We start from the raw sequence: 24577 nt of genomic DNA on the forward strand, positions 1-24577 counted from the left end.
GGCAGTGACAGTGAACTTCTCTACCATGCACGGCTCTCACCTGTCCAGGATGCCTGTGCATATTGTTAGCACAAGTATTTTGACTGCGTTCCTGCAGACCCACACATACTAAAATTTATCTTAACCCTTCCAATTTATATACCCATGCATATAAACATTAATATTGATTGATTTATACCTGTTGGCCTGACAATGGATATTTACTGTTAACCTGATTTCTCTCTCTCAGACACACACGCACACACACACACACACACACACACACACACACACACACACACACACACACACACACACACACACACACATGCACTCTCTTTTTTGGTGACAGGCTTGCCCTTCTGTGACCTCCCACCCCGCACTACCATCACCACTATCACCCTGTACAAGTGATGATAACTGTCCCCTGCCTTTTGCACATTTCTTTAGGGTTGCCTATGTCTGGTGCACAGAATGGATAACTAATGCTCGTTTACTCAGATGCTTGCTTTAATCAAAAGGATTGTAGTGTTTTCTTTTATGATTTTCCTGCTCAAGTTCAAATGATTGTTACACAGTGTGATCTTCATATTTGCAGTAGTATTCTTAGTAATGTAGTCCTACTAGTTAGTAATTAGTGCACGCTTAGCACCTTCTGCAAATAATACTAAGACAGATTGCCCTGGTCACTGTTAGCGTGTCAATGGTGGGCAACTTCAGTGTGTGATGCACAGTATTGGGCAGATTAATCCTTATCTTGCACATGTCACTCATGAGTTACTGCTAACACTCCTGTACAGCTAAGCCATGCTTTATTTTACTGGTGTACAATACTTGCATATGAGGGCAATTTTTTTCTATCTCTTCTTTACAGGTCTATCACTTACCTTAGCTAATGCTGCTGCTACAAATTCTCTTCTGGAGTTGGCGCTGTCTGATGATCACAGAATACAACCATTACATAGGTAAGCAAAGGCTGATAATTTTGCATGCATTGCTATTACCATTTGCATGTGTTTAGCTTCTTAAGTTTCCAGTTAGGTAGATAGTGCGTGCACTATCCTTTGCCTCTTAGCCAGGGACATAGCATATTGTGCACGCCTACGTCTACCAAGATCATGCACAGCTTCTTGTTCTTCTTCAGACTCCACATCTGTGTCTGCTGGCCCTGCCTGTGTTGCTGAGAACTTGGGTCCTTGGCCTTGTTGTCCTTGTTGCAGCTGTTTCCTGACAATTATACTGTGCAGCATGGCATGGACTGTTAGTATTTTGGCCAATGTGGCTGGATCATGACGCAGGGCACCACCAGATGTGTTTAGACATTGGAACCTTGATTTGAGCAAGCCAAATACAATATTCCTAGTTTGAGCTTGTGTGCCATTGTAACCTTGCTCAGTGGGGTTGTGTGGATTTTTCATGGGTGTCATGAGCAGAGGTTGCAGATCACAGCCTGAATCACCTACTAAACGACCTTGTGAAAACTCACACCTAGAAATCCTTATATATATATATATATATATATATATATATATATATATATATATATATAGGTCACAGGTGTACCATACGTGTGAGCTGTGAAAAGTGCAAGGGCTACTTGCATACACATTGTAGATGATCCATTGGGCATTGCAGAGTGCCTGACAGTCGATAGAATGATGTCCTTTTTTGTTGATGCACCACCTTCCCTGTTCTCCAGGTGGGGTTTTCATTTTAATGTGTGTGTATAGAAATGATGCATGGTGTTAGCTCTCTCCTCTGGAGTACATGAAAGCCAAATATGATCTCTTACATGCTGTAGCACTGCATTTAGAAACTGCTGTAATATTCTTAAGGCTCATGTGTGAAATCCAAATTTATTCCCTGTAGGTCTCTGACAAGTGCCTGTAGCCAGTATATTTAATGCTACATATGCCTTGGTTTTCACTGGTATATGTTCTCCACAATTTCCCCAGGGCCTCAGCTGAGGGTGGCAGAGTTTGATTATTTCCTGTAAGGTATCCCTATCCACTCTGTAGTGCTCTACTATTTCGATATCATGAAATCCATGATATGTCAAACATGGTCGGAACACTCTTTCCCTTGTAGGCCGAGATCTGACAGCAGCAACAGCACCTTGTATTAAAGACTGTTGAACATGGACATACAGGTTAATGACAGCAGCAGTAACCCCTTAACTTTTTTTCTAATTTTGTGACTGTATTCTAAATAGTACTGAAACTGAGGCCAAAAGGGAGCGAGACATACACACAAAGGTTTTATACATTCCTGAATCTCTTCACCATGTTCAACTGCTTCATTAGCATGTAATTCCCCTATGTATGCCTTCATTCATATATTATTCTTCTTACCCTTATGTGGGTAGACGTGATGTGTAGAGCTGCTTAACGAATACAAAACAGCACACTTGTTGCTGCACGTTGTGTACACGCTCTTAGAGCAAAGCGTAGGCTTTCATGAATATGGGTCATGGACATCTCCATCATATACTGTTATGGCATGTTGTCTATGTATGTGAAAACACCAGCTTCTCAAGGGCCATAGCACTGCAAGTATTGGTCTGTAGTAAAAGTAGGATAAAATATATCAGAATTTCTAAATTCAGCATTGGACAAAAGGATTTAAGTGACTACATAGTCTGGTTTCTGTGTGCATTATTTTCTTTCCATCCATTTTTACAAAATGTACTCATACAAAAAGCAGGGTCTAACAAAACCCCCATACTATTAACAGTTAAGTGATTTTTAATTTGCAACACATTTTTCCAAAGCACAAAATGTTTTTATATATGAAGAAAATATTTCAAAGGCAGTTTTTTGTAATTAAACGATTTTCAAATGCAAGGAAATCTTTAAACTACAGCTGTCTGTACTGTGAGATAGTAATTACTTTTATGTTGAGAATTTGAAAGGATTCCCTTATAGCAGGTAATTTATATATCAATTTTTTTTCTTCATGAAGAGTACTTGCTTATTGGATCCCAACATGTCACTTAAAGCAACTGATTATATTCAGTAAAAGAAGACCTATTAACACAGTGACAAAAATAACAATCTACAATAGTCATATAAAAAGTCATACACTTGAATAGATGACGTCATATGCAGGTAAATCAGTGAAGTTTAAGTATTGCATTCTGATCTGAGTAACACATGCATCATTTTGCATCTCTCTAAAATTTAATTTTCAAAAATTTTAGTTCACTTTAGCACTGATCTCTAACATTGTTTATTGGTTAAAAAGAGACAAAACTATCCAGTCATACCTATATGGTTCCAGAAATTCTAGCTTATTTAATTGCCAAAGGTGCAGGTTTTAAACCATAAATGCCACTCTTGCAAGACATTTATGGATCTCTTACCTTTATAGCCTTAGCGGTTTCTAGTGACTGTTCTGGGGGAATTCCAACCTCCCGCTCCCTGAGCAGCTGCTGTATAAAGTATGTAATATCTCGTCCAGCAATAGGAATATGCTTAATACAACTCCCAATGACATAGCCTTCTGCCTGTAAAAAGATAACAAGCACAATAAAATATTTGTACAAACCAGTTAAGTAATTTGTGTCTGCAGTTCCATTTATTTATGATATATTAATGTATGCAATTACTTCAAGACAAATATAAAGATGTTTGACACAGTAATGGCACAACATTTTAAGTATGCCTTCCCAGTCTACATTCCATCGAAAACTATCTTTATTAAAACTTTAAACTTAACACTAACTTGATAACAAAAGCAGAGTATTTTATAAACTGTTGGCACTCAGTGTCACCTGCAAATTTAGTTCTAATTTTCTCAAATTTAGGCATTCTCAAACAGTAAAGCTGGTGTTGCTGCAGCAGTAGTGTACAATGAAGATGATGGGAAAATCAAATATTAACATCACACAGCAAGTTACAGAAGTCAGACATGTAGTTACACTAATGACATTTCATCAGCTTCACAGCTCAGTGACCACTTGGCCAGAAGGACTATCAATGTTGCAGTTATGGCTGTAATAGGTAATCTCAAAGAGAGCCAAAGTTTCATGAAGGCAGCAGAATTGCTCACCACTTTCTCCATTACATCATTACACTGTCACTCCATGTGCACAAAATAAGAGTCCCAACGAAAGTCTGCAAGTCTGACACTAGAATGAAATAACAATCACAAGTGCAACTTATAGGTTCATAGGTTCATAGGTTGGTGCTAGGTTATCAGCCATAGGGCCTATACAAGCCTAGCCATAACAATTCCCCTGGTTATTTCTTCCCACAGTATTTACTTCCCTGGATCCCTGTCTAGCAGGGCGACTGACGTAATCCCCGGGGTGAATTTCCTTTGTGCCATCTAATCATCAAGGTTCCTTTTGAAGAGGGCCAAAGAGGCACTCTGCTTGGCATGTTTGGGCAATCTATTCCAGAGTCTGGGGAGTCTCTGGGTCAGGAACCTATCCCTCCAGCATGTTTTGTTTATTGTGATGACAAGGTTTAGATCCCTGGAGCATGTGGCTCTGAGGGAGTAGGATTTCTTTAAGTGTAGCATGTCCAGCAGCTCTGGGTTTGACATGGCCTTGTATGTTAAGCAGAGATCGCCTCTGAGTAGACGATATGTGACAGAGTATAGCTGGAGTTTTTTAAGGTGGTCAGCGTAGGGCATCTGCTTTAGGCCTGTGATTCTTTTAGTGAAGTATTTCTGCAGCCTTTCCAGTTGTTGCAGATGTCTTGAGAGGTACATACCAAACAGGGCATTGTATTCTATAATGGGTCTAATAAGGGATGAGTACAGTGGGACAATGACCTCCTTTTTTCTGGATGAAAAGCCCTTAGTGGTGAGGTGTAACACATAGAAGGATTTTCTGACTGTTGTGGCAATGTGGTTATCGAAGGCGAGACCACTGTCACCTGTGTCCCTAAGTCTCTTATCACACTTTCGGTGTTTAGTGCACTGCCACCTATATGGTAATTCATGGGTACATGTTTTTTTCCCAAAGGGGATAACTATACATTTCTTGGCATTGAGCTTGAGCCCATGTTGGTAATGACCAGGTCTAGGATATTGGAGCCCCTGGTGGGACTATGGATTAGTTGATCCAGGGCTTTGGAATTTATGAATTCCAAGAACTGTTGGGCAAAGGTGTTGGTACATGAGTAATTTTTCCAGTTAATGGCAGGGTAGTTAAAATCATCCAGTATTAGGGTGTTTGGTTCTATCTTAATATTTTCCAGTATGTTTAGAAAGGTGTAGTGAGAATCTTGGGGTATCGTGGGGGATCTGTAGCAAGCTACAATTTGGATTGCAGTCTTACCTAGTGTTAGTTGCCCCTGGAGAATTTGAGACGCATTGTGTTGGGCAACTAGCCTGGTGGTGTGAATATCCTTGGTGAATATTGACACTCCTCCACCTTTAGTGTTTCTGTCCTGGTTTGATGGCCGAAAAGTGTGGTAAGAGTTGTAGCCTGGAATTGCAGGGGTGCTCTCTGGAGCCTTGAACCAGGTCTCAGTTACTGCACAGATATCAATATTCTTCATTTTTAGGAGTGCCTCGAGAGAGTGCATTTTGAGGTTTAGAATTCTAGCATTAAGTAGCAACTCCTAGAGGCACTCACCACAGAAATAGGTATTCGTTTCTTACACAGGACTTATTAACTTTGAAGCTTACTGTCCCTGTAAGGCATGCTGGATTTCATCATTTTTCTTCAAAAATATCCCTACAATTCCCTTAGTGTGATGTTCCATTCACATGGTTTACACAAGGTCTACTTTAGAACGCCAAAATGTCGATCACTCACAAGAGCAAATAATCAGGAAGTCGATGTTGGTTTTTTAGGATCGCAGTACAGTGAGATCAGAATATTTGCCTTTTCCTCACTGTAGTGCGATCTTGGAGTAGGAATATATATTTAGCGGGGAGTGTGGGGTGCACAGCCCCCCACAATAGCGATTTTGAGTTCCTGATTATTCGGTTTACACCCGCCATATAACATACACTGGCAGATATTTAATTCAGTTCTGAGCAAGTTCACTTAGAATAGTTTAACATTTAAAAATAGTGAATTTTTTTTTTTTTTTTTTTTTTTTTTTAATTTATTAGTTGGATTAGACCATAAGGGACCCTTTTTAGCCCAAACCTAGTTGCAATAAATTAATACAAAAAGCATACACAAGTTAAGGTTAGTAAGATGAGAAAAAAATAAGTAGCATTAGGACAATCTTGTATTCAAATATAATAAAACAGAATGGCAACCTTAACAACATTCATCACAGTTACTTTAGACATCACTTGCACAAACCATTACTAATTGCCTTGGGCTTCAGCGATTGAGAAATGTCCATTCAGAATACTTTTTGTTAGTGTAGCAGTACTACTACACCTACATTCAACCTCTGCAAGAAGCAGTGCCTTGAGTCTAACTTTGATATGGTTAGTCAGCCTTTTTCCTATTGCGTATAGAAGTGCATTCAACAGTTTTGTGGCCAGAAATGAAGATATGGAATGTTTTACAGTTGCAGTTCAAGGGTTTTTTGTCATTCAAGCATGTGTAACAGTTGACACCTGAGCTCGGGTATCTTGTAAATATCTTTTGTTTTAGAGTTTTGTCAAAAGACCATAAATGTCCCCAAAAAGACTATCTTGGAAAAAAAATGTATTTTTCATGAGTCTGACACATAGGTTTACTGGAAGACAGCCATTTTAACAATGCTTTCCTTTATAGTGCTCAGTACCCAGAAGCACTGTATTCATGTATAGGCAATTGCAACTACTTTGTTTACTGTTGTTCTTTCTTTATAAGCATACATTAGTCAGTTCAGGCAAGCAAGGACCATGTGCAAAACATTAACATAACAGAAGAAAACAGCTGATGCACTGCTGGTATACATTCCATCAAAATATGACACTTTGATATTGCACATTCAACACTGAAATGACAAACATTGACCACAATGGTCTGGCAGCAGAAGATAACACAAACAATAAAATGATGAATACCGAACAGTGAAACTAGAGTAGATCCTCAGTGACCTAATTCTTACACATATGTTGCCTCGATGCAATTCATGATTTGTGCTATAACTTTCTAGCTAATGATAAGGGGCCACATCTTTGGGAAGTTTTTTAATAACCCTGGAAAATAAAATCACTTTGGCATTCCAATTAACTGCATACTTCTGCAACTGTGCTTGAATTTTTTGTTGTTCCGGTTGCTATGGACTGTTTCGGTGAGCAGTTAATAAATTATGATCAATCACAGTTAGCTGCACATCCCACATGTCTTCCCCTGAAATTAACCAACATAAACTGGATGAAAGAAAGTGCACCAAAAGACATTAACCAAAGGAACACATCTAGTTTTAACTTATTTTTTGTTAACCAGATAACTAAACTGGCCATTTTAGATCCTCTTTTATCATGGTCTGAGCTACAAGCACGGGGATAAATGCAATATACGTGGACAGTTTAGTGCAACTAATCAATCAGCATGCTGTTGAGGGGAAACTAGGGTAGCCAGAGGAAGACAAATGGACAGAGTATGTAGACTCTACCCAGTACTGGAGGTCAGGACTGAACCCTGGAACCTGCAGTTTGAGGCACAGATCTTTGCCACTGATACATTATGCTGAGCTAGTAAGCAACTCCAAGGTCACATTAGTAACAAAGGACCATATACCACCTATCAACTGACAGTCCAGTGTCATGTTTCTTGCATATACCAGTTGTGCCTTATAATCTGAGCATTCAGATTATATCAGGTATTGCAGCCTATGTAACTGGGTTCAGCATTCTCATCTTGAATGTGCACCAGCATGGTTTCCAGCATTAATGGGGTGTTATGTAATTCCTTCACATACACCCAAGTCAACAGATGCTACATCTTCTGTACCCCATACTTCCCTATATGGTGTTTGATGCTACCCCTGACATTTTCTACACCCCTTATATCAGAACCTTGTAAATATAGGATGATCTGATTTTCTGTGAGGATGGCATCTTTTGCTGATACCGCCCCTTGACATCTGTCTCCCACTTCCAGGAAGGCAAAACATGTCAGGCCCAGGATGAATTTGTGGATACCCATGCAATTATCCTGGTTTGTCTTGAAATATGCAAGGGTGTGACTCTATTTAACATGTAAAGGTAATTTGTTCCAGAAACAAGGTAACCACCGGGTGATAACTCTGTCCAGGAGTACTCTCCGCCTGTAGTAGGGACCACAGTGGCTGTAAGTACCTTCAAAACTCACACCTCCCTTGTCTTCAAGCCTTTGGCAAGTGATCAAATGAGGCCAAGAAACTCTTTCTCCCAAAACCTGCTGCATGCCATTTTTTTTTTTGCATACCATGTACCAATTCTGCTCTGATGTTCTTCTATCTCTTCCCATTTACAGTGCCCGCACCAATTTAAATAATTGAGTAATTCCATTAAGAGATGAATGCACAACACAATGACTCGACTCCACTCATTTTAGTCAACACAGCCAATGTTACTCGAGGAACTCATGCAGGGTATCAACTTCCTACTGCTTTTATGGAGGCAATTAATATACTATATCAGCTCCATCTGTATACAGCAATACAGGACAGCTGTCTCTATCCTTGTCCACAATGGAAGAGCCCTGAATATGTAATATAGGGTAAATGACTGTGTATAAGTCTAAAGTAAAATAAGTACCATCCACCTTCTCTTAGAAGGGTAAACAAAAGCTCCTTTTGGACTTCCCATGCTTGTCACTCCACATATATTCTACATTTAGTTTCTGAATCTTTTGAACCCACTTCCATATCCATAAAGTTAGTAAGTACTGCAACAGATTGAACACTTTAGGGAAAATGGCATTTTTAGTGAATTAAGCCAACTCTGCTGTTTTACACATCTAAAGCTCTGTCTATGACCCACGCAACCTGGACAAGGTGATCTGTACTCACTTAGTGGCTTGGGAATGTTGTGAAGGGGAAGAAAGGAATGAAGAGACATTCGCTGCTTATCTCTCTTCCAGGAGAAGTGATGAGGTGGGAGTGGGGTGATGCACAAAAATAGTCATATTGTTCTTGTTGTTCTAGTACAGGCATGGGTAAAAGTTAGCTTCTGGGCTAAGCTTGCAAGTAGGAATGGCAGGTGTTCCTGTCTTACAAAAGGTGGGTCATTTCCTGTGTCCATGCTTGACTGTATTGCCTTGGCCTATCACAGAAACTTCAGCATGTAGGGAGGTAGGGCCTTCACAGCCAACTAGTTAGTACTTCTATGTATGAGCTAATGCAGCTCTCTGATCTTGTCCCCTCCACATACCTTTCTAACCAGCTTTACAGGGAGTCTTGTATCTCAATAAGATAAGCAGCTAACAAATAGGAAAACTAAGGATAAATAAAGCATGTTGGAAGGACAGTTATCACCCGGTGGTTATCTTGTCTCTGGAACAAATTACCTTTACATGTTAAATAGAGTCACACCCTTGCATATTTCAAGACAAACCAGGATAATTGGATGGGTATCCACAAATTCATCCTGGGCCTGACATGTTTTGCCTTCCTGGAAGTGGGAGATAGATGTCAAGGGGAGGTATCAGCAAGGTGCATATGGTCTCTTGACTTACGTTCCATGTGACTTCTACAGTCCTATGAAGATTCACAAGAATACATTGATGCATATGTGACTGAAATGAGATACAGATAAAGAATTTGAAATTGGAGAGCTACGTGATTTACTGCTGAGGGAAAGAATTATATGCAGCATAAAATGTAAAATTCAGTACAGAACATCTGTCAAAACCTAAGCTAATACTTGGGAAAGTTTTAAATGTGTGTAGAGTTACAGAATTAACTTGTATTCAAATGAAGAAGCTTGCTAAGGATGTAGACAGATGCAAAATTAAAGTGAAGTAAAAGTCTAATAAAAATTAGCAGGCTGAATTGGTCTTAGAATATAACGTGAAAAGGCCTTCTAACCATATGATAGCAAAGAGGCCTTGTTTGGTCTTGATTATGCAGTTAAAAATGAAAAGCATTCAGTTTGATAGATGGCAAGTTGTTCAAGGTGTGCACAAGTGCATGAGAAGCTATATCCTGCTGTGAAAGGGGAGTTCAGAAACTACAGCTTGCTTAATAATTTCTATAAAATGTACAAGAATAAGAGATGGGTTAAAGTCACAAGTGTTCTGTAAGCGAATGATTGAAATAAAACTGTTCATTCACTGTCAGGTTGCTGACTCAGACAGCTTCAAGAATGAAATATGAAATTTCAAAAAGGTTGAGGTTTGATTTTATATGAATTAAATATGTCTCCATAGATTCTATCTCGTATTGTAACTACCGTTTTATAGAATGAGTACTGAGCTTAATGACCTATGCAAAAGAAACGCTTTGTCATGAAAACAGAATTATTTTTGTAAACATTACATTGCCAAGATAAACAAGGATAAAAAGGAGAGAAAAAGACAAGGCAAGAATATCAAAATAAAAAAAAATACTACTGTGTGACTTAATCTGTCAATGATGGCATGTTTTGTATCGTACCTTGGTTTTCAGCAGCTATAGGTGTAGAATGGTACAAATTATACCAAAGTCTTTTTCCCAACAGATCTTTCTGCATCTTGAGGTATCAGCAGAGTGTATCTGTTCTCATTGCTTACACTGGATTTCCATACCCTACTTTCACAAGTTTAACAGCATCCATTGTGCTAGAGATATTTAAGAAAAGATTTTTTGAAAACACTTTTTATTAGTTTGTAATATGATTCCGCAGTAACTCTTCACTATAGATTGAATCATGGGATTTTTGAAATCCATTGACAATGGACAACATTTTTTTGTATTTCTTCAAACCTTATTTGGTTTCTGTTAAAACTGTTACGAAGCTGGTCTACTCTCTTGCAACAACACTACACTGAATCCTTACTGACTATCAATCCACCTGATGAATCACAGGTTGAGAAACACTAACATTTCAAAGCTGGAGCTTCTGTAACAAAAATGTTAAAACCAAGTGACATCAAGCTCTCATAAGTGGTGTTACAGTATCTGAAAAATAGGCATAAACCTTGCAAGATAATGAACCATTCCAATGAATTGCATTATATCTAATTTGTCTTGTGGTTTCTGGCAAAGTAACTATAACACTGACTTCTTCATATGGCTTCAGACTTTCCTACATCAGTATGTGACTCACATATATAACACTGGTAACACATTTGGCAGCTCCTCCTATTCAGCTTCAGACTCATTATGACTCAGCTTGTCGAATAGATTACCAAGCTTCAGTCATGGTGCTGTCTAGAAACACCCCAGGCAAAAAATCATCTGTGATGTCAATTCCACAAATTAGACCTTCCATGATCTCAACACCTAGCATTTTTTAAACTACTGGCAATTAAGAAATTTCAGTATGAAGTCTGGTAAATTTGAATTAACCCAAAGAAATGATAAAAGTACATAGTTTAGAGTGAGCTGCAGTCACTTGCATGTAGATTTGTACACAGCAACTGATAATTTTAGAGCTTTAAACAAAAATTTTGAAAAAATATTGCATTTGAACTAGCAAGTACCTTGATATAAATACTTTTGTTTGCTTTCATTCATCAGCTTTCCTGACCAAACAATCAGTTGCAATATTTTATGCAGCATTTTTTTTTTTCGATTGAACCTACAGGGATTTCAGTTGTGTTTATTCCATGGTTTCAATAACATGCAAGTTTTGCAAACTTCTTTTTTAAAATGATTTTGCCCTCCCACCACCACCACCACCACGTACACACATGCACAGACACTTAGCCATTATATTCAATTATAAGCTTTACCTAGCATAGCTGCTTTTAGGTTCCATCATCTTTGCCATGCATTTTTTTTTTACTGTTGCCTTTATTTTTATTTCAGTTGTGTGGATTATATTTCTCTTTACTTTCAGTTGCCTTTATTTGTATTTCCTTTATGTGATTTAGGTTTCAGTTTACTCTTATTATCAGTTACTGACGTTATTTTGCATATATCACTTTCCACAGTTAACCCTTTTAACTGCATTTTGTAAAGTCGCTCATTCTACGAATATTCTGTGCTTTGTTGGAAGGTAAATGACACTTACTCAACAGTCCATCACTTATTAAATTATTTTTAATTCCACACACAGTTCTGTCTCTTATAAGTGAAGCATGCATCTCACCAAGCTCACAGCATCTAGCTCTATTATTGAGTGCAATTACATAAACGTGTTGTTTCCTATACCCCCCCCCCCATGAATTCTGGTAAAAAATAAAAGCCTTATATACTGAAAACTTTTCTTTGTCTCACAGAAGGTTTTAAATATTTCTTTCCTTACTACTAACTTGCCTTTCCCTACTACTTTAAGCTGTGAGTATTAAATGCACATTGATCTCTCTGTCCAGATTGCTTGCAATTCTACTTGCAGTGAGACACATCTAAATTTTCTGGGTACAAAGGTTTGCGTTTCTACATGAAGTTTCTCAGGTACTAGTGGTTGTTTTATTACCTTATTTTCCTGTTTTTCTGTGCTTAAATTGTTGATTGCACTTGTTGGCTAAAGTTTTGCTTAAAAGTAACAAACAGGCTAATACATTCAAGTGTACCAGCCTTTGATAGCAATTTAGTCGAAAAACAAAGCATTTACTGTATTTTTTCTGTCTGTTTGCAAAAAAACTAAAAAAAAAACAAAAAAATACTTCTCCTTTCCTAAACTTTCCTAGCTAGTTGTTCCAGTGATCAGATTTTGCTGATCCCTGGGCTTTGTATTTGGTTCCTGTGTTCCTCCATTTTCTTGTGTGGCCAGAGGTAGTTTCTTTACTCACCAGTGGGAGTGGGGAGTACTGAGCTGCTTGTTTGTCCTCAGAGGAGTGGTTAGAAACAGCAACTAGTAATTCGTTGGCCATTTTGGGTCATTTCCTGTTTTTTCCAGCCCCCTGCTATAAAGCACGCGTTAGCGCGTTTTAGCGCGATTTAGCGCGGAGTTGCCACTGTTGCACACAAGAACTGTTGCACACAAGAGCAGCGGCGGTTAAACAAGGTTAAACTATTCGGGCTACCTAAATTCCACTCTTTAAATTTTCCCTTATAACTACCTTCCTCGAACTGTACTGCTGATCTAACCAGCGTATCCTATAACTAAAAAGTTCATCTCTACTTGATTCCCAAGTAGACTATTCTCTATCTGTAAAGCCTAGCACTTGCTCCTACAGTACTTGCACCTTGATAAAGCACTTTTATTATAGATAGTACCCCACCAGCCTAGAACCCACATCCCCCGGAGTCTTTTGTAAGTTTTATATCTGTTACTTCTAGCATGTCGAGGGATCAGTTGCTAGTGTCCTCTCCTGCTCAACTGGTGAACCTGGGAATATTGAGGCAATGTTACAATTGCCTCATGTACACAGACAATCCTCTCCTTCTCCCACAAAACACAAATACATGCGAGAGATGCAACTATACGGCCAAACCGGAGGCTGAGCTCTCTCAACATAGGACTGGCAAGACCAGACAGGAGGAGAAGGTAACCACACACACTACATACCCAGTCACACATAGTACCATCACAACTTCAAATCATACACATAATCACACAAAGACATACTCGGAGGCTCTGATCAAAAATCTACCAAAACAGCAGAGGCCACCAAAGCAAACACCCAAACAACAACCACCTCAGGACCAAACACATGTAACACATAGACCACACAGTCAGAGTGTCAAACAGTCACAGCCCTTAAGGCCAAACACAATGCCAGACACACTCATCATTGGTGACTCCATAGTCAGACACACTGATGTCCCGCTCACCAGACTGAGTAAGGAGAAGGTCACAGTAAGCTGCCTGTCGGGTGCTAGAATCCGCCACATAACACAAGCACTCAGGTCTCTCAACAGCAGGTACAAGTCCGACTCAGTCATTGTCCACGCTGGTGTCAACGACCTGAGACGTACCTCCTTGGACTACATGAAAAGAGACATTGAGGAGCTCTCTGATTATGTAGCCCAAGCAGGTATGACCCTGACCTTGAGCAGTATCCTACCTTCACCTAGAATGATGCCACAATACAGTGATAAGATGATCAGCTTTAATAATTGGCTTAAATTCTGGTGTCATTCAAAGGGGATCCAATGTCTTTCTGCCTGGGATGACATGCTGGACAAGCCACGCTGCTTCGCAAGGGAAGGCTTGCACCTGTCACCCCTGGGCTTCCGGATATTGGCAAAGGCTCTTGCCACCCCCATAGTGCCTTTTTAGGCAAGGCTCAAATTCTAAACCTACCACCCTAGAACACAAAAAAGGAAAAAAACTAAGGGTAATGCTGCTCAATGCCAGAAGTCTCAATCTCAAGATGCACACACTCGAGGCCCTTCTCAGTATGGAGAACATCGATGTCTGTGCTGTGACAGAAACCTGGTTCAAGGCTCCTGAGAGCACCCCAGCACTATCAGGTTTCACCTCATATCATGCGTTCCGGCCCCAAAATCCGGACAACACCAAAAATGAGGGGGGGTGTCCATATTCATAAAGGACACCCACATCTCTAGGTTGGTGGCAATGCACGATGCATCGGAGACCATCCAGGTGCAATTAACCATAGGCAAGACTGCTCTGCAATTTGTAGCATGTTACAGGCCACCCTCTCAAACTCAGGAACCTCACATGGCCTTCCTGAAAACACTGGAGAGAATAAATGTATCTCCAAACACCATCATACTAGGTGACTTCAACTACCCTAATATAGACTGGGAACACTACTCAAGCCCAAACACTCTAGCCCAAAGGTTCCTGGAGTTCATAAACTCAAATGCCATGGAACAACTAGTCACCATCCCCACAAGAGGAGAAAACATACTTGATCTCATCATCATGAACATGGGATCACAATGTTCAACACCGGAAGTATACCCCTCACTGGTGAGATCAGATCATAAACTAATCTCGCTGGAGGTCCTCATCCGCCCCACCTGAAATAAAAAGACCACAGTGAAAAACTTCTCAAAAGCCAACTTCACACTTCTAAAAACTAGTGTGGTCTCCTTTAAGGCCCCTGAGCCAGTGGTAAACATTACTCAAACCGCTGAATCACTTACAAATGCCTTCTACCAGCACCTACAGGACTGCATGGATCAGGCAATCCCAAACAAAACTAAGACTCTTTGTACCAAAGGCAAGCGTCCAGTCTGGTGGACCCCAGCCATAAACAAGCTCTACAACAAAAGGAGGAAGCTACTACAAGATAGAGAAAAATCCTTGAAAGGTAAGACACCTTTGATCATTATAAGTAAAAAACTAAGAGCGCTCATAAAATCATCCAAGGCAAATTTTGAGAGAAAAATCGCCAAGGACACAAAAGACAATCATAAGGCCTTCTTTAGCTATATTAGAAACCTAGGAGGAAACTCCCAGATATGCTCAGAATTAGTTCAAAATGATGTGAAGATTACTGAACCTACACACATTGCCAACATACTGGCTGACAGGTTCAGTGCAAACTCCCCCAAAAGGAGAGATATCTATACCAGAGGATTGTAGCCCCCCAAACATCTCCAACGCCCGGGTGAGAACTGTTCTCTCCAAGGCAAATAACACAGCATCCATGGGACCAGATGGTGTCCCTGGCTGTGTGCTCCACGAACTCAATGAGGAATTAAACCCGCAGTTAGGACAGCTGTTTAATCTTAGCATCACCTCAGGATACGTACCCAAGGAGTGGCGCACGGCGACTGTGGTCCCACTTCACAAGGGCGGTGCCTCCACCGACCCTGGAAATTACCGTCCCATTAGCTTGACAAGCCTTATCTGCAAAGCCATGGAGAGGATCATAATGGAACTCATAAATAAAGACATAGGGAACTTGCAGACTTTGGATCCAACCCAGTTTGGCTTTGTCAAAGGCAGACCATGCCTTTTAAACTTGGTTGACTTTTTCAAAACAGTCACCAAGGCCATTGATGAGGGAAAGGCAGTCCATACAGCCTACCTCGACCTGGCAAAGGCCTTCGACACAATACCCCACTCAGGTATCATCGAAAAACTCATCAGCTTGAATGTAAACCCATACATCGCAAGATGGGTTGCAAACTGGCTAAGTGACAGAACCCACAGGGTCAGAGTTGCTGGAGCCATGTCAGACTCAAAGCCTGTCACAAGTGGTGTCCCACAGGGCTCAGTCCTGGGTCCACTCTTGTTCGGCATCTACTTTTCTGAAGTACAAGCAAACACAGGAGGGTTACGGCTGACAAAGTTTGCAGATGACTGCAAACTGGGCGCCATAGTCGAAAACACTTCTGACACAGATATCCTTCAGAAGGGCCTCACAGAAATGGATAACTGGTGCCAGAGCCATGGCCTAAAATTAAACGCCAAGAAATGCATAGTCATACCCTTCGGGAAAAACAAGGTTACCCCTAGCTACCATATAGGCAGCAATCCACTGAGCACAGAAGAAGTCATCAGGGACCTGGGGACCCAGGTTGACACTAGCCTTTCGTTTGACACTCATGTTGCTAAAGTAGTCAGGAAAACCTTCTACATTGCCCACCTGATCATGAAGGGATTCACATCTAGATCAAGGGAGGTCATCGTCCCCCTGTACTCATCACTCATTAGACCTATGATTGAGTACAATGCCCCATTCGGAATGTATCTGACCCGACACCTGCAGCAGCTGGAAAGGCCCCAAAAGTACCTCACCAAAAGGATAAAGGGTCTCAAAAATATGTCTTATGCTGCCCGACTGAAAGAACTCCAGCTCTATTCAGTCTCATACCGCTTGCTCAGAGGTGACCTGTGCCTGACATATAAGGCCATGTCAAACCCAGATTTGATGAATATGCTTCACCTCAAAAAATCTAGATCCCTCAGAACCACAAGGGCGGGAGACTTAAACCTTGACACGGTTATTAATAGAACGTGCTGGAGGGACAGATTCATCACCCAGAGACTCCCTATGCTGTGGAACAAAATCCCGGTACATGTGAGGCAGAGCACCTCGCTGGCCTTGTTCAAGAGGAATCTTGACCAATGGATGGGAGATCGCAGATATACCCCAGGGATTACTTCAGTGTCACTGCTTGACAGAGGCACAGCAAAATAATAGGCATAGTTTTATTCAAACTAAAGGGGGGGGGGGCGAAAGCCACATAACTATGGGCTAGGCTTATAAATGCCCTTGGGCAGATAGCCTAGTATGAACCTATGAACCTATGAACCTAAGATATTCCAAGGCAAAATGAATATGAAAATTAGAAACATCCTGAAATAAACCAGTGAATCAGTATTTTTATTTGAGAAATGTGAGTACACACCTATGAACCTATAAAGTTCACCCCGGGATCATTCCAGTGGCTCTACTTAAAAGAGGCAGTGGGAACTAACATCAGGCAGCATGATGCCAGGACACATATATGGGCTAGGCTTGAAAAGGCTCCAGGGCCATTAGCCTAGTACATACCCATGAACCTAAAATATGATTATTGTATGAGAGTGAGATATAGAATTATAAGATCATAGGCTCATAGGATTTAAAAAAAACGTGCATCTTGTCAATAGACACCTTCAGAGCCTCAACCATAAGTTTCAAGAAGGGCAAATCCTGTAAATGCAAAAAAAGAATCCAGAACCTGGAAAAGTAGTGATAATAAAAAGCACTTTTATTCCAACACAAAATGCAAAATCACAAAGCTTTCGGGATCAACACTTCATCACTGTGTAAAAAAAGCAAGTCAGAACATCCATTTAAATACCCAATTTAAAAACATTAATGAGATCACATGACACAGTCCTAACTAATACCTAGATAAAAAGTAAGTGTGTGTGTGTGTGTGTGTGTGTGTGTGTGTGTGCATATATATATATATATATATATATATATATATATATATATATATATATATATATATATATATATATATATGTGTGTGTGTGTGTGTGTGTGTGTGTAAAAAAATGAAAAAAGCAAAAATCAAAATTTAAACTTTACTTTTAAGAAAATATATTTAAGAAAATTAGTATGCATCTATGTACATATACAAATTATTTAAAAAACAATTGCCTTTTTTTCAAGATGGGTTTAACATTAACCACTATGTTCAAACCAGGTGGATGATCTGCTTCCAGAAGTGTAATCCATGAGTATTCACACACTTCTAGCTCATTATGCAAGTCACCACCCCTTTTATTTTTATATCAAGGTATGTAAGTCCCAGAGTAAATTTAAGGGTACTCATACAGCTGTCCAAGCTATAGTTGAAGAACAAGGGGTTGCATTGGTTAAGCAGTAGGGGAAGCCTATTCCAGTTCAGAGGGAGCCAATAAGTGATTATCCTATCCCTCCCTCTGGCTTTCTTGATTTCCTGGTGTAGGTTGAGATCTCTTGTTCTTGTGTTGGCTGTACTATTTTACTTCTTAATAAAAAGGAAGTCAAATATAGCAGGATCCCTGAGGGCACAATAAGTGAGGTACAAGGAGTCTACACAGCACTTAAGAAATGGACACAATTATAGTCTCTTTGGTAGTTAAGTTTCTGAGACCAGAGATTGTTTTGTTAGGAACCTCTACATAATTATTTTTTTTTTAATTTGTCTAGTATGGTACATGCCAGAGGTACATTATATTCCATAACGGGGGTCACCAGAGCAGAATAAGGAAACTCTGACTTCCTTGGTTTTAGAAGAGCTGCTGTTGGCAATTAGTTGCAATATACAGAAAGATTTCCTAACAACAGCCAGCATATGGCAACCAAAGGAAAGGGAGCTATCAACCCAGGTCCCTAGATCTCTTTTCACTGACTTGCTTGACAGCAGGTTGTTATCAATGCAGTAGGCTGACACAATTCAATGTTTTTTGAAAGGGATGATATTGCATTTGTTGACATTTAGTTTAAGCCTTTTTTGTACAGCAGGAGTTGGCTCATGCTAATTCCTTTTGAAGGGTATAAGTATCTAGGCTTGACATGACAACTACACTCAGCTTGCAGTCATCAGCAAATATTCATTGTTATCAGCTATCATGTCAGGAGAAATAGATGCCAAACAGGATGGGACTCAACACAGATCCCTGGGGGACACCACTGGTTTCCTTCTCTAAGGCTGAGAATAGGTCACCAAGTCTGCTAATCCGTATTCTGATCTTGACACAGTCTGTTACCCATCTTACCAAATAGGGATCAATGTTTAATGCCATAAGCTTATTTATCATTTCATTATGTGGTAAGATGTCAAATGCCATAGATACGTCACTGTCTTCTGCCTGCCTGACCTTTTCAAAGAGGAATGATTTAGGAGGCATGACCTGCCCTTTACAAAACTGAATTGCTCTGGGTCAGGCCTAATGAGATTTTTGATGTCATGATTTATGAAATCGGTAATGATGCTCTCCACGGCTTTACATATAAGACTTATCAGGCTGATGGATCTGTAGTTTCAGGAGTCTGTGGTGGATCCAGTCTTGTGGAGGAAAACCACTATCATAGTATGCTAGGATTCTGGGGCAGAGCCTGTAGTTAGACTTAGGTTAAACTGTTTAAGAAGGACATCAGCAAGTGTGCATTTGACACTGTTTATTAGGCAGTCCAGTATATTGTCAGGACTTATCAAAGAAGTGTTTTGGGTCTTTGAGGATATCTTGAGGACATCATCCTTGGTGGCAATGGAGGAGAGTAATGACTCTGGGATGACTTGAGTTGGGAAGATAGCTTCAGTGCAGAAGACGGTTGCAAATTTGTTTGCTAATATGTAATTTTTTTTTTAGTTTGAGTGGGACGTACCATTATGGAAAAGTTTGGAGCACTGTAGTGAATTATTTCTTAATTTCTGAAAAGAAATGAAGAAGGACTTAAAGTTATCCTTTGCCTCAGTTGCTAGCCCAGGTTCATGAGACACTTTGCTGGTCTTACTGGTTCCTTTAATTTTTTGTGAGATTTTTATATTATCTTCATGCAGTGGAGTTCTGACTTGATCTGCTAATTTGAACAGTTTCTTCCTTCTCTTATGTAGTTTGTCTATTTTGACTGACAACCAGAGTAGTTTGATTTTGAATTTATTGCCATATTTGGCTTTTGTAGGGACCGCCAGGTCAATGCATTTGTTTAAATAGGCATGAAGATGCTTAGCATAGGTGACAGCATATCTCTGTGGAATTTTAGAGGGTGAATTTAGAGATTTTGTCAAAGGTTCGTGTTTTTAAAGTCTATAAAGATGGTGATGTTTATCATGTTGTGGATGTTTGGAGGGTAAGTGTAGCCAATACTTGAGCTGACTTGGCTAATCAGGGACCGATAAAGGGGAGAGAACAGGCTAGAGTTAAGTTTGTGAGAATCAGGTCAAGAATGTTCTTGCCTCTTTGGGGACTGATGACAAGTTAAATCAGGAAGTTCTTTTTTGCCCAATCCATGACACTTTGGGTATACCCTGCACTGCTATTATAAGGTACTTTACTCTATGGATGGTCAGTTGAAGTTGCTAAAGAATACAGAGCCATTGCTTAGAGATATTTTCAAGGAATGCCAGGAAATTTTCATGAGGAATGCCAGGACATTTTCATGAGGAATGCCAGGAAGTTTTCATGATTGTGCAGGGTCACAAACAAGAATCAGTAATACTCTACATATAAGTTGGAAGCTTGACTTCCTGAAGATGAAAGTTTAAACATAATATTGTAGGTGAAATTTATTTCAATATTTATTATATTGAATAAAAAAAGAATTGGATTCATTTATGGTACTTTGCAGCGAAGTAAAATTAGAAGTTATGTACTCACCATAACGTTCCATCTGAGTAGGTGTATTCATTTGTCTGCAACCTGTGGGTTATGGATCCGATATCGGATCCGAACCGGCATGGTTTTCCAGCTATGGATCCAAGCTCTCAGCTCCTCCCCTCACCCATAATGCCCTGCTCTACCCTCATGACCTCAGATCGAGTTTGCCAAAGCAACAATACCCTAAAAAGGGTAACAAGGAATATGCAGGAAACTGAAAGGCCAGGGGGATAGGAGGGCGGGATGGTTGCAGACAAATGAATACACCTACTCAGATGGAACGTTATGGTGAGTACATAACTTCTAAATCTGAAGTAGGATATTCATTTGTCTGCAACCTGTGGGACAGAGTCCCCAGCTACCTGAATCTTGGGCGGCCATCATGGAAGGATATTCCGGAGCACCGCGGAGCCAAAGGATGCTCTACCCCTAGATGCAAGATCCAACTTATAGTGAGAAATAAATGTATGAGATGAAGCCCACGTGGCTGCTGCACAAATATCATCTAGAGGAATCCTAGCCTTGAAGGCTGCCGAGGTAGATACTGACCGGGTTGAATGGGCATGAACACCCCGGTGCGGGCCTTCCTGACGCTTGATAAGCCAATAAAATGCACTGTGAAATCCAGCGGGACAGAGAAACTTTAGAAATTGGCTTGCCCAAATTGAATTTTGCAAAGGAAATAAACAGCTGGTCGGATTGCCTATGACCAGCTGTCCTGTTGAGATAAAATCTAAGTTGCCTGTGAACATCTAGTGAGTGTAGCTTATATTCACCTTTGTTTTCATACTTAGGGAAGAAAACAGGGAGGTTAATGGATTGATTGATGTTTGCTTCAGAAGCGATTTTAGGAAGGAAGGACGGGTTGGTCCTGAGGGAGACACGGTCCGGATGAAATACCAAGTAAGGAGGTTTAGCTGATAAAGCTTGAAGTTCAGAAACTCTCTTGGCTGATGTAATGGCTACCAAAAAGGCTGTCTTGTAGGACAAGAATTTAAGATCCACCGTAGCTGCGGGCTCGAAAGGGGGAGCGGTCAAGGCCTGTAGAACCAAAGAAAGGTCCCAAGGAGGAACTGCTTGCTTTATAGGGGGCCTGAGAAGGAAAGTACCTTAAGAAATGTTTTGCACAATTTGGCTGACATAAGAGGATTAGACTCTTGACCAATGTGATAGTGAGAAATTGCCGCCAGTTGAACTTTGACTGTGGAGCTGCTGGCACCATCATTAAAGAGAGAGGTTAGAAAATCAAGCACTACAGGGAGAGGAACCGTGAAGGGATTTAGGCCTTGCCGCTCCGCCCACACAGAGAAACGTTTCCATTTGCTTCGGTAAACCTTTCTAGTGGATGGTTTATGAGCCGCCACCAAAATAGCCTTTACCGGTGAAGAAATAGCGGGAGTCCTTATCAAGAGTGGAACTGGAGCAGCCAAGCGGTCAGCTTCAGGTTGTCCAGGTTCGGAGGAGGAATGCAGGATGGATGGGATATCAGATCCGAATGGGATCTAGAATCCAAGGAGGATTCACCGAGTGAGACCTTAGAAAGGGGAACCAGATCTGTCGAGGCCAGAATGGAGCAATGAGAATCATTCTGCAACCCACCCGAGAGGCTTTCTGAAGAACTTGCATCATCAGAGGCAAGGGTGGATAGGCATACAGAAGACCGGGTGGCCAAGCATGCACCAGAGCGTCTCTTGGGGTACCTCCGGGAGGAGGTATTAGAGCGAAAAAACTGTCGCACTTGGTGTTTGAGGGAGAAGCAAAGAGATCGCATGAAGGGGTTCCCCACCGTGCGAATATGCGTTCCGCTACTTGACAATTGAGAGACCACTCGTAAGGGGTCAGAATGGTGCGACTGAGCTTGTCCGCTAGGATGTTGGACCGACCCGGAATGTGCGTTGCTATGAAAAAGCGATTGGTGGAGATTGCCCATTCCCAAACTCTCATGGCCTCTCGACAAAGAGGGTATGACCTTGTTCCCCCTTGCTTGTTGATGTACCAGACAACAGACATATTGTCCGATTGAATCGCAATTGTTCCCAAGGGAAGAAAGTCCTGAAGTGCTAGCAACGCTAAGAGCACTGCTCTCATCTCTAGAACATTGATATGCAGTAAGGTCTCTGAATCGCTCCACGTGCCTTGGACTGTCCGGCCAAAGTGCCCCCACCCGAGGCGGAGGCGTCCGTGGTCACCGTGGCGAGGGGGAGAAGCACAAAATGGGCGACCCTCGTGGAGATCCGGCGAGTGGAGCCACCACAAGAGGGACCGCTTGCAAGCCTTGCTGATCGCTATGGGATGATGCATGGGGAGAGCAAGGTATGACCACTGTACTAAGAGCGTCCACTGTAGAATGCGCATATTGAGCCTGGCAAGAGGAAGAAGTGCTATAGCCGAAGCCATGGACCCTAGAGCCCTCAGGACCAACTCCGCTGGAACAGAACTTGAATGGAGAATGGCCCGCACCTGGAGCTGCAGATTTAGAACTCTGTCCGCAGTGAGGAAGGCTCGTAAACTCCTTGTATCTAGTCTGGCCCCTATGAAATCTAAGAGCTGCGTGGGTGCCAGGTTGGACTTGTTTGTATTTATTGTGATGCCCAGAAATGGAGCAAGATGGAGAAAGGAGTCTCGCGCCAAGAGAAGTAGATGCCTTGTTGGGGCGGTAAGGAGCCAGTCGTCCAGGTAGGGAAAGACCTGCACCCCCTGAAGCCTCAGGTGGGCCGCTACCACTGCTAGTACTTTGGTAAACACCCTGGGGGCTGTGGTGAGACCAAAGGGAAGGACCCGGAACTGGTAGTGACTGGCTCCCAGCCGGAAGCGGAGAAACCTCCTGGAGCGTCTGTCCATCAGGATGTGGTAGTACGCGTCCTTGAGATCTATCGAGCACATCCAGTGATCTTCTCCCAGAAGGGGGAGAATAGATTGCAGAGTGACCATTCTGAATTTTTCTTTGGGGACTGCCAGATTCAAGAGAGAGAGGTCTAGGATTGGTCTTAGTTCCCCGTCTTTTGGCACTAAAAAGAATCTGGAGTAGAACCCTGATCCGATCTGGTCTGGGGGAACGGGCTGGATGGCTCTTTTCTTTAGCAGATGGCCAATTTCTGCTAAAGCGGCCTCCCTTTGACCGGGTGGTACGTCTGGGAGGGACTTCATCTTTGGAAGGTGAAGGAAAGGAATGCGATATCCCCTGGATATGATTTGGAGAACCCAGCGGTCCGATGTTATGGACTCCCATGCCGCTAGGTGCCCCGAACGTCCCCGACTGCCTCCAGAGTAGAGCAGTCGGGCAACCTCAGGGTTGCTGCGTGGGCCGTTCAGAGAAAGGTTCCCTGGACCCGAAGTTTCTGGGAGCCCCTCTGCCTCTAGGGCGGCGTCCTCCCTGTCCTCCTCTGCCACGAGAGGACTGGTTGTCCGGAGCAGGCTGGGACTGCTGCGACTTCCGGAACCACATCTTCTTCTGACCCTTTTGGTTCCTAGAGTAGGGCCTCTGGGGTGCAGAGAAGCGGATTCCGACGGCAGACAGCGTCTTCCCGTCCTTCTCGCTCTGGGTCAACGTCTCGCGAACGGTCTTGCCAAACAGAGCAGAACCATCAAAGGGGGCGTTCGCAAACGACGCCTTGAAGGGCTCAGAAAAATCGCAGTGGCGGAGCCAGGCCTGACGTCTAGTGACCAGTCCTGTCCCCGCAGCTCTAGCGGCGCCCTCCGTAGCATGGGAGAGTAGCCGCATAGAAGTATTTGTGACTGACCTAAGAGTGGCCATTTTGGTGGAGTGCAGAACTCTGTCCTCCTCCGAAATGGACTCAGGGGGGGATGCAGCGTACTCCTTAATAAGGTCTCGCTGCATCCGAATAACATGTGCCAAATAGTTCAGCGCCCTTACCGAGAAGGTCGCCGAACT

The 24577-nt window shown here is 41.7% G+C and overlaps 1 protein-coding gene across 4 annotated transcripts in view; it reads right to left on the reverse strand.

Annotated features, from left to right (window-relative positions):
• ACTR3B (actin related protein 3B) overlaps positions 1 to 24577 on the reverse strand; it is a 1280959-nt gene that overhangs the window by 508905 nt on the left and 747477 nt on the right. For all 4 annotated transcript variants that reach the window (XM_044066887.1, XM_044066889.1, XM_044066888.1 and 1 more), the window contains one exon: positions 3341 to 3484. In XM_044066887.1, the coding sequence (XP_043922822.1) occupies positions 3341 to 3484 (144 nt within the window). The remainder of the gene's footprint in view (positions 1 to 3340; positions 3485 to 24577) is intronic.

This window comes from Protopterus annectens, chromosome 3.part1 (genome assembly GCF_019279795.1).
Source record: "Protopterus annectens isolate FY-2018-M chromosome 3.part1, PAN1.0, whole genome shotgun sequence".
Lineage (NCBI taxonomy): Eukaryota > Metazoa > Chordata > Ceratodontiformes > Protopteridae > Protopterus > Protopterus annectens.